This window comes from Budorcas taxicolor, chromosome 3 (assembly GCF_023091745.1).
Source record: "Budorcas taxicolor isolate Tak-1 chromosome 3, Takin1.1, whole genome shotgun sequence".
In the NCBI taxonomy this organism is placed as follows: Eukaryota; Metazoa; Chordata; class Mammalia; order Artiodactyla; family Bovidae; genus Budorcas; species Budorcas taxicolor.
In genome coordinates this window covers 106165534-106183050 of record NC_068912.1, presented here as the reverse complement: position 1 = coordinate 106183050, position 17517 = coordinate 106165534, and the positions used below count along the sequence as shown (strand labels likewise).

General features: G+C 43.9%; 1 protein-coding gene and 1 non-coding gene across 2 annotated transcripts; one reads left to right on the top strand and one right to left on the bottom strand.

Moving 5' to 3' along the window:
• Positions 1–24: 24 nt before the first annotated feature.
• PPT1 (palmitoyl-protein thioesterase 1) lies at positions 25–16065 on the bottom strand. The gene is made up of 8 exons (XM_052637678.1): positions 15942–16065; positions 11596–11705; positions 11243–11370; positions 10697–10767; positions 9088–9190; positions 6025–6115; positions 5115–5213; positions 25–1452 (listed from the first exon to the last, which is right to left on the bottom strand). The coding sequence occupies exons 1-8, from the start codon at positions 16063–16065 to the stop codon at positions 1330–1332; spliced, it is 849 nt and encodes a 282-aa protein (XP_052493638.1). The 3' UTR covers positions 25–1329.
• Positions 1626–1771, top strand: LOC128045889 (small nucleolar RNA SNORA79). The gene has a single exon (XR_008199218.1). It is a non-coding gene; the product is annotated as a small nucleolar RNA SNORA79 (small nucleolar RNA).
• Positions 16066–17517: the final 1452 nt, after the last annotated feature.

Below are 17517 nucleotides of genomic sequence, written 5' to 3'. Positions count from 1 at the left end.
AAAAATGACACCAAGGATAAGAAACTACTCTTTATTTTAGACAACTTCATAAAATTGTTTTCACCCGTCCCCACTTCTTGCCTTTCATCCCCTTGTTTTAGTTGAAAAGTCTTGAAAGATGAAGGAAAACCAGAAGGTAAACTTTGTAGCACTCAATAAAGTGCTTCCCTCAGACGCAGCTAATCGTTTCCACAGACGGAGCATTCTGCAGAACAGTCTTCCAAAAGTGGTGCTAGGATTACATGGGGTAAGGGAGTCGGGCTAAGATGTCTTTAGCAGAAATTCTCAAGAGTCCTTAATATTCTAAGGTGGGTAGGTCTCCAAGAGAAAAGGGTTATGGAATGTTCCCTAAGCTTTCTTGAGCAATCTTTTTTTCACAGAACACATCAGAAGCAGTTTGGAGTGTGCTGGTAATACACATTTTTGAGATAGAAGTTAGAAAGCCTGATCTGTTCACATTTTTTCCCCTCCCAGTCTTCGCTAATGCCAGCAATAGAGTAACTCTGGAATCCAGACCACCAGTCATATTCAGAAGGGACAGCTTTATCAAGGGTGGAATGGAAAGAGCCAGCTACCGCCTCCTTTTTAAATTTTTACATTTTTCTTTAAACCTCCCTACCGTCCCCATCTGAGTTTAGCAATATGTATACTTCCTGCCTTAAGCAATCCGACTGGGTGCTACTTCCCTCCTTTTGTGACAGAGCAACTAATTCATCACTACCTAAGGAGACAGTGCTATCAAGGCAAGATCGTGGGCTGCCAGAATTTGTAAAATAATACCCAAGACACACAGAAAGTAACATACTCAGAGGAGGGCAGCCTTAAAGAAATTACATGGTTGCATTAGCCAAGCAATACTTTTCCAAGCACTGGTCTTATCACCAGAATAGTTAAGAAAGCATTTTATGTGAATACCTCAGGCCTGGGTATTGGACCCTCGGCTTGAGATGCGGCTAGATTTTCCTGAGAAAGTCATTCATCTTAGACTATCTCATTGGTTTAGTTTGTTCAGTCTCTTCCAGGCCTGGGCAAAGCTCTGGCACTGACCTGCAGCAAACTCCTGATTCCTAAAAGAGTCTGACCATATCAAAGGTGGTAAGACAAGCTCCACGGCTGTTAGCTAATTAAACTGACATTCCACACCATCTGCTGATAGGATGAGGCAAAGGATAAGACTCGTATCTTGGATCTTTCCAAGCAGGGCATGTTCGATGATGACTAAAGAAAAGGATTAGTTGCTAGCTGGATCTGAGCTCAGGCTTGGGCATAGAGGGAACTGGTTTGGAAGTGGGAGGGGTTCCCTGAGCTCTGGTTCAGACTACAAGGGTTTCACTCAAGGAAGGGTATGATGTGGGCATAAAACCATTCTTCGGACAGTTGAAGGTGGTCACCTTCAAGAGCCAGGAACACCAGCTGTCCAGCCTTGTCCATTGCCTTGAGCCCCAGGCGGTCCTGCAGAGGAAAAGGCCATAATTAAGCTTAATGGCTTCACAGTAAAATCATACCGTTAACGAGATATTCTCAAAAATGCAGTATTTTCTTGTGAGTATTAAAATTTAGCTAAATGAAATGCCAACAAGGATACTTCCCTCCCATTCTTTTCCCTAATATTAAAAACGTGTTTTTGATGGCTGTTCCTCTCACTGCTTGAAGCCTTAGGTGGTAGGATTTTAGTCCACCATGTATCTAAGCTGACTTGTCTTCTTAGGACACCATGGGGATGGGTTGGTGGTCCACTAGTGTCTTCTGATATTTATGGAGTCAAACAATTGGGGGAAAAAAAAAAGTTATGTGCCACTGAGGTGGTTCTATACAGGGTTTTATACTCTGCTTTCTGGAAAGTTTCCCAAAGCTTCTGGAGGACCACCTGTAAGTGGGCAAGCCAAGGACAAAACTGCCTCAAAATGTCAAGTGGGACTGAGCCAAAGATGGGAGAACATTAGCTAGAGAACCTAAAACATACCCAACTCTTAGATAACAAAACTCAGACACTTCCACATTCTGCAGCTGAACAAGTCATGACAGCTGGGGTGCTGAAGAACAAGAGTTGGGAAGATGAGCAGTCAGGATGCTGCTCCTGCTCTTCAGTCACTCAGTTATGTCCGACTCTGCGACCCCATGGACTGCAGCACGCCAGGCCTCCCTGTTCATCACCAACTCACGGAGTTTACCCAAACTCATGTCCATTGAGTCAGTGATGCCATCCAGCCATCTCATCCTCTGTCCCCTTCTCATCCTGCCTTCAACCTTTCCCAACATTAGGGTCTTTTCAAATGAGCCAGCTCTTCACATCAGGTGGCCAAAGTATTGCAGTTTCAGCTTCAACATCAGTCCTTCCAATGAACATTCAGGACTGATCTTTAGGATGGACTGGTTGGATCTCCTTGCTGTCCAAGGGACTCCCAAGAGTCTTCTCCAGCACCACAGTTCAAAAGCATCAAACCACCAATTTGAGTTTCATGAAAAGTTCTTAATTCTAACTTGCAAAACTCTTAACAAACCCTAGCTTCCTTTTACCTCACCTGTGGTGGGGCACCAGAGGCAGGAGAAAAGTCAAGAGATGACAACTGGCCTCTGAAATTACTTGGGATCTGAATAGAAGGCAAGTGGTTCAGATGCATCATTTCTGCACTTTAGGAAGAGTATCTCCAAGATAAAAGCCTGAGAGTGTGGGAGACTCCAGGACTGGGAGTGGTGAAAAGCTGCTTGAAAAAAAGGCCTGCTGCTGCTGCTGCTGAGTCGCTTCAGTCATGTTCGACTCTGTGCGACCCCATAGACGGCAGCCCACCAGGCTCCCCCGTCCCTGGGATTCTCCAGGCAAGATCACTGGAGTGGGTTGCCACTGCTGAACAAAATTCATAGCTCTGTTCCTCCCAGTCTCCTGCAGGAGGAGCTTTCCCCTGTCAGTGCCTGGTTTAAAAACAGGACTTCAGCATCTATTGATATTAGTGTTTTGAAGTAACAGCCCTCCATATTTTTGTCATGTGAGAGCTCTTTGGATTTGTGATGGACTGCGCCTCAGCAAAGGAAGCCAGTTCTAACCCTGTTATCAGAAGGAGTTAAGAGATATGTCCCTTGCCCAGGCCTGAAAACATGAGGAACAGGTCCTTCAACCTTCACGATGGAGACCAGTAAACCAGTGCCTGATAAGCTGGTGCCACAATCAGTAGTCTAACGAGCCTTGCCCACAGCACCTGCTGTGCCGGAGTGTACAGGATCAGGAATGTCACCAAAACACCTAGCAGCTCCCAGCGTCGGGCTGACAAGGACTACACCGCTCCTCCCCAGTTACCTGTGTGTAGAGGGTGCTCTCCTGTAAGGGAATGGTCTCCTTGGCTTGGCCACTTCTGTAAAATCCAAACCACTACAGGAGAGGAGGAAGAAAGGAGGTCAGATCAGACACGCGCACACTGCCAGACTATTTCAAGACTGGCTAGTAGCTAAGACTACTGACAAACAACTCCCTAAGGCTGCAGCAAGGAGGGACAACAAAGCATGTCTTGAGTCATTTTTTCTTAAGGGTAGATCCTGAGGTATGAGTTAATCATTCCGAAGAGCTTTCCCATTCCCTAGAATTGCTGCTTCCTACAGTTACTGAGCACCTACTCTGAAAATCCTTGTGCTGTATAAACATTCAAAGATGAATTTATGTATACAGTCCCAACTTTTAAGCAGCTCTGGTCCAATGCACAGACACAACTAATTGTTTAGCATGGGGGTCAGCAAACTTTTCCGTAATCAACAAACACAAAATAATTTAGGCTTTAAGGGGCCACGTGGTTGCAACTACTAAATACTGCCATTGTAATGCGAAAGAAGCCACGAGACAATATTTTTTAAATGAATATGGCTGCATTCTTTTTTTCCTGTCTTTCCCCACCAGCCCCCAGCTGTATCCCAGCATGGCATGTGGGATCCTGGCCAGGGATCAAACCCACGTCCCCTGCAGTGGAAGCTCAGAGTCTTAACCAGTGGACTGCCAGGGAAGTCTCAATATGGCTGCATTCTAATGAAACTATTTACAGACACTGAAATTTGTAATTCATGTAATTTTTACATTATCAAAGTTTTTTACTTTTTTCTACCATTTAAAAAAAAAACCATTTTCCTTCGTGGGCCCTACAAAAGCAGGTGCAGGGTGGATTCAGCCCACAGGCTGTGGTGTGCTCTGACACAGTGTGATGAACACTGATAATTCTTAAGAGGGAGCAAATTCTGCCTAGAAGAAGGGTGGCTTTCTGGATGGAGGAAATGCCATTTGAGCTGAACAGGAGCTTGTCAGGTGGAGAAGGCCAGGGAAGGGCATTTTAGAGACTAAAGCATGAACAAAGGAACACAAAAGAAGAAACACGTTCCAGGAGCAGGGCATTTTAAGTAGTGCAATATGACTTGATCAGAGAGGGGATGAAGTGATCAATGAAGTAAGATTAGGTTGGAAAGAAATCAAAGCCAAGTCAAGGCTGAACGTGAATGTGAACCTCAGGGAGTTACAGATTTTGGACTGGTGCTGCTGAACCTTTTCTGGATCATAGATCTCTGAAAATCTGATAAAAAATTTCTAGACCCTTCCTCAGAGAATGCAACTTCAGCTTACCCTTGAACAACATGGGTGTGAACTGCTTGGGTCCACTTATATGTGGGTTTTGTTCAGTACTGTGGATGCTGAGGGACAACTATAAGTTATATGTAGATTTTTGACTGTGCAAAGCACCAGCGTCCCTAACCCCTATGTTGTTCAAGGGTCAACTGTATATAAGTTTGCAAACAGTTTTGGGTTGTGGGGGGTTATAACCCTGAGTGTCCCATTTATAGACCTCAGAACCCTTGCTCTACACAAATGTGGGTGGAAGGGACTGACAATTCTTCCCAGCAGGCAGCTGTGGGTTTTTTTTTGTTTTGTTTTTTTAAAATTGATTTATTTATTTGGCTACATTGGGTCTTGGTTGCAGCATGTGGGATCGTAGTTCCCTGACCAGGGACTGAACCTGCATCCCCTGCATTGGGAGAACAGAGTTTTAACCACTGAACCACCAGGGAAGTCCCCAGGCAGCTATGTTTTAATGCCATTTTCTCTGCCAGTCTCCTGGCATGTTGTGGCCTAAGAAGCGTCTCACCTCAGAATCCACAGGGTCCACGATGGAATCATTGAGGAATTTCACCATCACAAACTTCTTGAGGGCCATCAGGTTTTTCTTGTAGGACTCATTGACACCCTGGAGGAAAAGTCAATAGTAAGAACCATCAGATTCTAGCCAGGGAATTAAAACCTTACAGTGCTCTGGTCTCCCTGACCCTGGGTTTCTTCTCCATGGTAGTGGGCTGCTTTTCTCACTTCCTGCCCAGAATACACCAGGTACAGCCTTTTTCTTAACATGCCATCTGATTGACAATGCTCCCAGCAACCATGGCGTACAGATGGCAACCATGAATGGCCACCATGAATCTGTCACTGCGCTCTACAGGTCTCCATCACATAGGTCAAAGACTGCTAGCCAGAGAAAGCCAAGGCAAAATAAGAAACTGCAAACTCTGAGTGGTTCTGCCATACTATTCTGTTCCCATCGCTCCCCTCTTCAAATTCTCGTTTTGTTTGTTTTAAACCTCCAGATAAGCCAATAAAAATTGAGCCAGAATCTCCCATGTTCATCTCTGGGACACACTCAGTCCCCTGTGCAGTCTCTCTCTTAAGTAAATCACTCTTCTGAAAAAATATGACCCCAAAGCGATCCACTGGAAAGGCTTCCCTCAGTAAGGCGGCAGTTGAGGTTCCTGCCAGCCAGCACCTATTGAGTTCACCCCGCTGCTTCAACATTAGGCAAGAGGAAGAATCCACAGGAAGAAAGCCAAGTGAATTTCAGCCTCCCTAGAAGGAACTGAACCTCATAAGCACCGCCTCCCCCAATACAGAACTTCCGTTTCCTGGGTTCTGCCTGGGATATTTTGGACAGTCACTGCTCATCTGTTTATAATGCCCCTAACAGGAAAGGGAATGCACAATTATGGTAGCCTGGGTTGGGTACTTACTCTCTCTTGATTAATATCTGCCAGGAAGATGCTGTGGTTGCGGTATATGTCCTCCTTGATGGGGTCATGCCAGTATTCTGCTTGCACCAGGCTGTGGGAGAAAAAGAAGGAAAGGTGACCAAGCGGCACATTAGTCAGTATGCCCGCGGCATGGCCCTGGGCACAGGCCACCAAGAGATCGAAGGGACAAAAGACAAGAGCCTTCTGTTCCTGCTGCCTGATCCCTTTTTCCTTAGCATCTCCTATGCTCCTTCCTTCTTGTCCTTGAGACCTAGCTTAAATATCATTTCTTCAAAGACCATTCTGGCCAAACTAGGCACCTCCTCCATTACTGTCCATCACTGCACCTTGTTTCTTTCTGCCACAGCCTTAGCTGGTACTAAGGGGGATCTAGTACCCTGATCAGGGATTGAACCCAGGCTCCCCTGCATTGGGAACTCAGAGTCTTAACCACTGGATCAGGAAAGTCCCCGGGCTATCTTATTTTGAACTTCCAAGATCTCTCTCTTACTCTTTAATGATTGGTTTTATTTGAATTCTTTTCTAGAGTCATGGATGATCTCTTTATCTCTGAAGATAATAATATAGGCTTTTTTTTGTTTAAGGTTTCCTTCAGCTTCTTGAATTGCCATCTGTTTCTTCCAAGTCCCTTTTTACTTTTTGTTGTTTTGATCTGTCTTCTATTTTGGAAGCTTTCCTCAGATGTCTGATGGAGGGGTCGGGTGGCGGTCTTTGGCTCACTGTTCATATTTAAACAAGAGCTTCCCTGATAGCTCAGTTGGTAAAGAATCTGCCTGCAATGCAGGAGACCCTGGTTCAATTCCTGGGTGGGGAAGATCGGCCAGAGAAGGGATAGACTACCCTCTCCAGATTTCTTGGGCTTCCCTTGTGGTTCAGCTGGTTAAGAATCCACCTGCAATGCGGGAGACCTAGGTTCAATCCCTGGGCTGGGAAGATCCCCTGGAGACAGGAAAGGCTACCCACTCCAATATTCTGGCCTGGAGAATTCCATGGACTGTATTGTTCATGGGGTCACAAAGAGTTGGACACAACTGAGCCACTTTCACTTTCACTGAGCTGAACAGAAGTTCTTCACACAGTTCAGTTCAGTTGCTCAGTCGTGTCCGACTCTTTGCGACCCCATGAACCGACGCATGCCAGGCCTCCCTGTCCATCACCAACTCCCGGAGTCTACCCAAACCCATGTCCATTGAGTCAGTGATGCCATCCAACCATTCCATCCTCTGTCGTCCTCTTCTCCTCCAGCCCTCAACCCATCCCAGCATCAGGGTCTTTCCAAATGAGTCAGCTCTTTGCATGAGGTGGCCAAAGTACTGGAGTTTCAGCTTCAACATCAGTCCTTCCTGAGAACACCCAGGACTGATCTCCTTTAGAATGGACTGGTTGGATCTCCTTGCAGTCCAAGGGACTCTCAAGAGTCTTCTCCAGCATCACAGTTCAAAAGCATCAATTCTTCTGCTCTCAGCTTTCTTTATAGTCCAACTCTCACATCCATACATGACTACTGGAAAAACCACAGCCTTGATTAGATGGACCTTTGTTGACTAAGTAATGTCTCTGCTTTTAATATGCTGTCTAGGTTGGTCGTAACTTTCCTTCCAAGGAGTAAGCATCTTTTAATTTAGACAGCTATCTACTGGTGGTTTCACTACATGGTAGTCAAAGGAGTCCTGATTTGTTGGAGGATTGCAAAATATCAACCTGCAGATCTCTCTGGGACCAGTTTTTTCAGGGAGGGATCCATCAAACTTCTGCCAAGAAGATAAGAACCTGGCTGCTATCATTCTGGGAATCAAACAGGAGGAGGTGGGTTTTCAATACGGTGTCTTATCACCATCCTGTGTTTATTATCCCAAAGTCTGGTACTTCTTGAGTTAAACTGCTCCAGAAAATAAATTTGGCTTCTCTTGTCAGGGTTGGGGACGAGCAGTCACTTGGACATACACTTAAGGGATTCGGGGAGTCTGATCATTGTTTCTACAGATTTTCAACGAAGAGTCTCATGCACTTACTCCACCAAAGTATCTTAGATGTTAAACTCCTGACTCTTTCTGAGATTATAAAAAGTGAACTGGTCCCTTCTTGTCAGTGTTTCCTTCAACAGACATAAAGGTTTCCGAATTTCTGCTCTGCTAAAACAATGATCACTCATTCATCTGCTTTCTTTCAAAAAACATATTGACATCTTTTTTAGCATCTCTTCTCTCCTCTCTTGTTCTCTTTGCCCTTGTGAGTTTATCACAGTTTATTCTTTTGTTTTGTTGTTGTTTAGTTGCTAAGTTATGTCTGATTCCTTTGGGACCCCATGTACTATAGCCTACCAGGCTCCCCTGTCCAAGGGATTCTCCAGGCAAGAATACTCGAGAGGGTTGCCATGCCCTCCTCCAGGGGATCTCCCTGACCCTGGGGTCAAACCCAGTCTCTTATGTCTCCTGCATTGGCAGGCAGGCTCTTTACCACTGGCGCCACCTGGGAAGCCCCATAACCATACTAGTTAATCCCAAATCTCAGCTATCACCCAGAATACTCCAGACCTACTAAAGCCAAATTTCTAGGGACAAAGCTCTGGAATTCATTTTTAACGAATTTCCCAGGGGGTCTGACATATAATTTAGGTTTGGGAACAACTGAAGGACAACCTACTCCAAAAGTAATTCTGAATATTTTGAAACACCCAAACATAGGTAGTTGAGGACACTGATGTAAGAGGTTAAGCCTTTTCTGCTGACAGTATAAAGAATCTGTCCTTCAAATATTAACAGTAGTTTCTTAGCCTGAGTAATTTCTATAGACTTGTTTTTTTTAAAGATGAAAATGTAATTACATTCTTCTTATATAGAAAAACGTCCTCCCTTTCTTTAAATTTACTATTAGAGCAGTTTTAGATTTACAATAAAATGAAGCAGATAGTATATTCACAGTCATCTGAATATCATTTAAATATCACTAGCAGCTACTCCTAGCATCACGGTTAGCATGAGAGTCCGCATGACATTATCACGCAGTGACAGTTCTGCATCCTTTTCTGCTAACCGTACATACCGTTCCTGTATAGCTTTGTTGTAAGCCCCTGCGTTCAGTGTTTTTCTGATGAAGTCACAGATGTGTGAGCTTTCTCCTGGGCACCGAGGGAGTCCAAAAACACCTACAGCAGTAGAAGACAGATACTCATGCCTTTCATAATCATGTTCTGAATACCTACTATGTGCAGGGCATTGAGAGAAACAAAAACCAGAAATAGATCCTGATTTCATTCATTCATTTCTTAAGGAAATAATGCATTTGGAGTTGATACTTTAACCAGCTTCCTCCTGGTGTTCCCTCTCCTTTCTGCCTCAGGCCCTTTGCACCTACTCCCCTCTGGAGGATGTGCTTCTCTTACTGTTTCATCGGGGGGCCTCATTCTCATCTCTTGGGTCTCGGCTTAGAGAAGTCATATCTGAGAAGCCCAGATCTCAAGCAGTGCTCAACCCCTGTTCCTCCCCCAACCCAGTTATACCTGTGTCCTCATCAATAACATTTTGGGGGTTACCAGACATTCCAATTCTAAGCATATATTGGCAATAATTAATTTAATCCTTACAACCACCCTGTGGAGTAGAAATAATGATTTAGAGCATATTATAGATAGGAAACTTTTAAATAGAGAGGTTAGATACTTTGTCTGAGGTTAGACAGTAAGTGATGGAGCCAAGATATGAACATGAGCAGTTTGGTTCCAATGCCCAGGCCTTTCACAAATATAACCACTATTCTTCCATTATTGTATTTTTTTTCTTTATCACAGTTACTACTATCTATATTTATTTTGTTTGCTTACTTGTTTCGTGTCTAGTCTCCCCACACTAGGATGGAAGTTTCATGAAGGCAGAAACCTTATCTGTCTTGTTTTGAGGTTTTCAATAAATATTCATGGAATCAATGACTGAATGATAAAGCTGTTTCTACCAATTTGCATCTGAATAAAACATATACTTTTAAAAAGTATTTTCCTACCTGTTATTTTATTTCATCCTCTGAAAAATTCCCATAAGATGGGCAGTGTCTTGTTTTAGCTTCTCTCTGTGAAAGGGACCCTACGATACCAAATTACTTGCCCAATTAACACTTAATTGGATGAATCCAATCTCCTGATTATAAGGGGAATCCTGCTCCTACACTCAACCAGCTTAACAGCTAAATCCATCAGAACAGAAATAAAGTTCTACCCCAAGACACATCTGCCCCAAAAGTTTATTAATTCTGTCTAAATAGCAAACCTGTTGGGGTTTTTTTTTTTGAAAGATTTAATCTCTGCTGTTAATTTTACAGACAAAAAAAGCCTAGACACTATTCATTGCCTAAGTCCCAATTCAATAGGACACCACTCATGTCAAAAAACAGGAAAGATTGTTGGACTTTCCAAATTCCTCAACCACTGCCTGCTACACGGCTGCAACCATCTCAACTGCAGGAAATCATGTCAATTATATTAGAGAAAAGCAGGTGGTAATGTAATGACGCCCCTGTGTTCCAGGTGTCTGGAATCCTGTTTTGTCATCATTGCTGGCTAGTCTGTTATAACTTAGAAAAACAGGATTTGGGGGAGGATGGCTGACTTCTTGTACAAACAGAGATGCTAGAATATTTTAGGTAAAAAGGACAAAGTTACCTTGATGTTGTCCCCCAACTGAGATGAGATTGACCATGGGAGGTGATGGGCATCTCTGAGCCACTGCCCGCCTGGAGGAAAAAAAAAGGTTATCAGTTTCCACTGTCAGATGGAAATAGATCATCAATAATCAACTTCCCAGGGGAGTCTGGGGGAGAATGGGTACCTATATATGTATGGCTGAGTCCCTTCACTGTTCACCTGAAACAACATTATCTGCTAATCAACTATACCTCAATACAAAATTAAGTTAAAAAAAAAAAACTTCCCAGATTAAGTTACTTAATCTGTGGTTCCCCAAAGCCACAAAGTTTCAGGATTTAGTTTCCTCTGATACAGCCAAACACAAATCTTTATTCCTTCATAGAAAATAAATTAAGTTCCACAGAGCTTCTTTCAAGGGGCTATTTTAGAAGAGCTTCCCATCCAAGGAAGATGAAGATTCCAAAAACACTAAACGGATAGATCTATCTGCATCAAAGGACAAACAGTCAGTTTCATGTGATACGATATATAAGTGGTATGATGTAACAGAAAGGGACTTACAGAAATTGGCCTCCCTGGGAGAACCCCATAGCATTGTAGCCTTGCTGCAATTTAGGATCCTTAGCAAGAATCTGACACACTGTTGTTACTTGGGAGTTGACATTCAAAAAGAAGCTGTTCTCCACATCCTAAAAGAGAAGCCACAGAGAAATCAAAGGACAGGGCTGAACACAAGCACTGGCACCTTCTCTAAGAGGGAAACTTGTTTAGGCTGGTACCCTCATAAGCCACTCAAGAACTTAAGTATCATTGTATGGTCTTCTGCTAAAAATGCAAGGTAAAGCATTTTAATAGTACATTCTACGAAATCAGTCAGCAAACCTTCAAAGGAACAGAACTGTGAAGCGCCTCACCTCTCTGAGAGTCTTCCCAATCTCTAAAGATAAGACGTGAATTCCAGGTATTTTCTTCTCAACCATTTTTTTAATAGCACCCATACTTAAGGGATTACAACAGCTGTCTCCTAGACAACAAAGACAATCATGGAAACTTATGAGTAAAAACAACATTATTTAACTTTTTAAAACTCTGTACTTCAAAGGCATTAATGAAAATATGCAAAGACAACACACAGAAGAAAATATTTGCAAAACATACTTCATAAGAGTTTAATATCTGGAATATACAAAGAACTCTACGAGTCAGCAAGCAGATAATCTCATTAAAATAGGAAAAGGACTTGAACAGACATCTCTTCAAAGAAGATATACAAATGGCCAACAAGCACACGAAATTATGTTCAACACCACTGGTCATTAAGAAAATGCAAATCAAAATCACAATGAGGTACCAATGCAAACCTACTAAGATGCCTTTAAAGCCTTCAATTTTTTTTTTAATTAACTTATTTAAAAATGGAAAATAACAGACTTACCTGGTGGTCCAGTAGTTAAGAATCTGCCTACCAATGCAGGGGACGTGGTCCTAGAAGATTCCACATGCCACAGGGCAACTAAACCTGTGTGCCACAACTACTGAGCCCCTCGCCCCAGAGCCCGTGCACCACCACAAGAGAAGCCCCCTCAATGAGAGGCCCACGCACTGCAACTAGAGAAAGCCCTCACACAGCAACGAAGACCCAGTGCAGCCAAAAATAAAAAAATGAATAAATAAATGTTTAAATAGAAAATAACAAGTGTTGGCAAAGATAGGGAGAAATACGAACTCTTTACATTGCTGGTGGAAATGTAATATGGTGCAGCCACTGTGAAAACAATTTGATGGTTCCTCAAAAAGTTAAACACACAATGACCATTTGACCCATTAATTTCAACTCTAAATACACAACCAAGAAAAGTGAAAACATATGTCCCTACAGAGACTTGTACAAGAATATTTAAAGCAGCATTATCTGTAATAGCTAAAAGGTGGAAAACACTCAAAAGTCCATCAATGGATGACTGGATAAACAAATTATGGTAGATATATACAGGAAAATATTATTCTGCCATAAAAAGGAACAAAGTATTGAAACATGCTACAAGATGGATGAACCTCAAAAACGTTATTTTAAGTGAAATAAGCCAGAAATGAAAGGTCACATACTGTATAGTTCCTTTTATATGACACGTCCAGAATAGGCAAATCCATTGCAACAGAAAGCAGACTGAACATTTCCTGGGGTGATGGGAAGACGGGGTGAAGAGTGATTCCTTAAAACGGGGTACACATATTTTCTGCAGTGATGAAAAAGTTTTGAAACTAGAGAGAAGCGGTGGTTGTACAACATGAATACACTAAGTGCACTGAACTGTGTACTTTAACCTGGGTAAGTGTATGTCACTATCATGGGGACCCCAAATTCACAATTGAAAATAAGCAGAGGTGCATGGTCTCTTATCATCTAGAACATCTGTGGTTCACAGGCCCCAAAGCACCTTGAAATCTTCTCTCTCTTTAGGGCCAGGACTAGACCAAGACAAGTAAAGAAAGCTCATGTAAGTGCTGACATTGAACTTACACTCTGCACTTTTTTTTCTTCTGTTTCAAGGAACCAAGAACTAAGAATAGGAAGCAAAGTGACTGCTGAGTAGGATAAGTGGGCTAAGATCATTTTCCATTTTGAACTTAATCATTCCATTTTCAACCTGAGAGCTAAACTTAAAAATTCATTTTTAAAGAAGGAAAAGAGCTCAAGCATGTTCTGTTTCTCACACTGAACTATAATCATGGGTTACTTAGGTGGCTTCCAAATAGACTGGCTGTGCTCTGGGAGGACACAGAGCTCTCATGTTCTCTTTTTTCTCCATGGCAGTGGCCTGAGGCCCTGGCACAGACTCTTGAAAAACAGTCTCTACCTACTGACTCTAATTCCTCTCTGAACATTTTTCTTTCACCTATTCCAATAAGGTTCTCATTCTCACCACTCCTCTAAAAGTGGTTTAATCAAGGTCATTAGTGATCTTCCCATTGCTAAATCCAGTAACCAATTCTTAGCCCTCATCTTAGTTGACCTATCACCAGCATTTCTCAGTTTGCTATCCCTTCCTCTTGAAACATTTTCACGTGGTTTCAAGACATTGCTCTCTTCTGACTCCACCTTCTCCCTAGCTGTTCTATCTCTGTCTCCTTTGCTAATTCCTCTCCATCCCCTTGGGGGCTTCCCTGGTGGCTTAAGGGTAAAGAATCTGGTTTGATCCCTGGGTTGGGAAGATCCCCTGGAGAAGGAAATGGCAACCCACTCCAGAATTCTTGCCTAGAGAATCCCATGGACAGAGGAGCCTGGTGGGCTACAGTCCACAGGCTCAAAAGAGTCAGACACGACTGAAGCGACTTAGCACACATGCATTCCATCTCTTCATCCTCCAGGTGCTGGGAATGCCTCAGAACTCAGCCTTTAGACCTCTTTCCTCTTCTGAATATCGTCATTCCCTACGTGATCCTGTCCAGTCTCACGGCTTTCAATACTAGCCATATGCCAAAGGTTCCCAACTTAATCCTCCAGCCTGTATCTGTCTCAAGACTTCACACTCCAAATGCCTCTACATCTCCTGAACATGTAACAAACATCTCAAATTTAGTAAGTCCCAAAGCACATTCTTGATTTTCACCCCTAATTTGTTCACCCTACAGGCTCCCCCATTTTGGTAAAATGACAACCTTATCCTTCTTGCTGTCCAGGCCAAAAACCATGGAACCATCCTTGACTCCTTTCTTATCTCATATATAATCTGTTAGCAAATCCTACTGGTTCTATCTTCAAACTGTATCCAAATGTTGACTACTTCTCAACATCTCCCCTTTTACTATACTTTTTCAAGTCACCGTCACCTCGTTTCAGTTCAGTTCAGTCGCTCAGTCATGTCTGACTCTTTGCAACCCCATGGACTGCAGCGCGCCAGGCCTCCCTGTCCATCACCAACTCCCAGAGTTTACTCAAACTCATGTCCATTGACTCGGTGATGCTATCCAACCATCTCAGCCTCTGTTGTCCCCTTCTCCTCCTGCCTTCAATCTTTCCCAACACCTTGTTTAGATTATTGTAAAATCTTTCTAACTTTTTTCCCTGCAAAGGTCCATGACCTCCTACAATCTAGTCTCAATATAGCAACTTGTCTTTGTTCAGTCACTCAGTTGTGTCCAACTCTTTTTGACCCCATGGACTGCAGCATGCCAGGCTTCCCTATCCCTCACCACCTCCCGGAGCTTGTTCAAACTCATGTCCATTGAGTCGGTGATGCCATCCAACCATCTCATCCTCTGTCATCCCCTTCTCCTCCCGCCTTCAATCACTCCCAGCATCAGGAATATAGGAACTAGAGTGCCTTTAAAATGCAAATCAGATCATGTCACTCATCTGCTCAAAACTCACAAGAATGTCCCGTCTCTTCTAGCCAAAGTTCCTACAGTAGCCTTAGTAGCCCCAACAACACATGCAGGCCATCCTCCTACCCCTATTTTCTTCTGATTCACTGCGTTTCAGCTACACTGACCTGAGTGTTGCTCCCTGAACACACTAGACATACTAGATACTTCTGCCTCATGACTTTGCATTTGCTGATCTTTCCACCGTATACTCACATGGCATCTTCTCTCATGGACTTCAGGCCTTTGCTCAGAAAATCACTTTTTCAGTAAATCCTGACTTTGCTCTATGAAACTGCAAGCCCCCACTTGCACTCTCTATCCGCCCCCTCCCCTGCTTTATTTCCCTCCATTGCACGAAACACCGTTTGACATGTTTATTTGTTTATCGTTTGTCTCTTCCACTGGGAAGTTCTAAAAGAGCAAAGAATTTAGTCTGTTTAGTTTACTGTATCCTCAGGATCCAGTAGGTAATCAATAGCTACGCGTCAAAAGTATAAACGAATTACAGGTGCCTAAGAAATCTCTGTTCAATGCATGAATGAACAAAAGGATGGAGATGCCGCGGTCACGCAGGCACAACCCTGCCTTCCCGAGCGAGAGTCGGATGCTGCACCCTGACGCCACTGCCCTGAGATTAAACCAGGACACCGCGTAAAATCCTACCGCAGTGCACAGCCCGCTGTGAGCGCTTACCAAAAGACAGTTCCTTCCTCATCATCTCCCTTTCCAATGCAGGGTAACCCCTAAATCCTAAAACGTGGAGCCGGTCCGGTGCTGTGTGACCACGGTCCTCGCCCTCCACACTTGCACTTTGCAGACGCGAACCCAGGCTTGGAGAGGGAAAGGGTCGCCAAACCTTTTTGACTCTCTTCTCACTCCCTCCTTCACTCACCCATCCCATGCCAGATCACCAGCGGCAGGGGAGCCGGCGGGTCGAGATGCCCCAGCGCCAGGGAAGTGCAGGAACCCAGCAGGAAAGCGAGAGCCAAGAGCCACAAGCAGCTGGACAACGCCATCTTGACTCTATCACGTGACCGCGCTCCCCTGCCCCGGCCTCTATGCGGGCGCGGGCGCGGGCGCGGGCTCGTCGCATCCGCCACGCCTCTGCCTGCGTTGCTCCGGGCCGACGGGCGTCTCTCCTGGCTAGTTGCCCCAGTGGACTGCTCGCCACCAGAAATCAAACGCGTGTCAACATATACTCAGTGCTTCCTGTGCATCAAGCACTGTTCTCAGCGCTTTACATCTGGTAACTGCTTTAATCCCCATCACGCCCAAATACACTTCTCCCCATTTTACAGGTCAGACTCTTGAGGCACTGAGAATGTGGGTTAGCAACCAAGGTCACAGAGATAGTACGTTGGTGGATCCAAAGGCTTTGCTCTTACCCTTGCATCGCCCTGCCTTTGGAAGAAAAGTACTTTGTGGAAGAGAAGGAAGAGGGAAGGAGGAAGGAAAAAAGAGCTGACTCAGCTCTTTATCAGAAATTGAAGGAGAGTTATAATTTCCAGGGCTAATCATGGCAGTGTGGTGTTCGCTATCGTGAAGGAAAGATAGAACTTCAAAAGGCAAAGATAAAATGCCAGAGAAGGACTGGTATAAGCTAAGATAGAGAGGGAAGCTACGTGTTTTCTAGAAGTGTCACAACTTCCAGATTGACAAAAGCGTCTGATGGATGTAAGCATGGTGGAAAAAGCCACTGCCACTTTCTGGTATAAACTCAAAGCTGAATTATGGTAGGAACCTCTCATCCACCATTTCCCCCTTTTTGCTTGCCTCCAGATTAATAATCTCAAGCCTTGCCTGCAAAAGAAGAAAATGATTTTTTTTTCAGCAAAACATTGAAATTGTTTAAATGGAGAGTTTAAGTGAATTAAACTGTATCCATTATATAATGGAAAATTGTGAGGTGGATTTTATTAAAGGATAGGTAAATTTGTATATGTGGTGGTGGTTGTTTAGTCTCTTAGGTCATGTCTGACTCTGTTGCAACGCTATGGACTGCAGCCTGCTAGCCTCCTCTGTCCATCAGGTTCTCCAGGCAGGAATAGGGCAGTGGGTTACCATACCCTCCTCCAGGGGATCTTCCCCACCCAGCGATCGAACCTACCTCTCTTGCATTGGCAGGAGGGTTCTTTACAACTAGCACCGCCTGGGAAGCCCAAAGTTGTATATAGTGACATGGCAAAACCTTTTTGATTTATTTTAAAGGAAAAACTCATGAGAAGACTTGACTCATTGGAAAAGATTTTGATGCTGGGAAGGATTGGGGGCAGGAGGAGAAGGGGATGACAGAGGATGAGATGGCTGGATGGCATCGCTGACTTGATGCACGTGAGTTTGGGTGAACTCCGGGAGTTGGTGATGGACAGGGAGGCCTGGCGTGCTGCGATTCATGGGGTCGCAAAGAGTTGAACACAACTGAGCGACTGAACTGAACTGAACTGAAAGGAAAAACTAGGAAATGTATT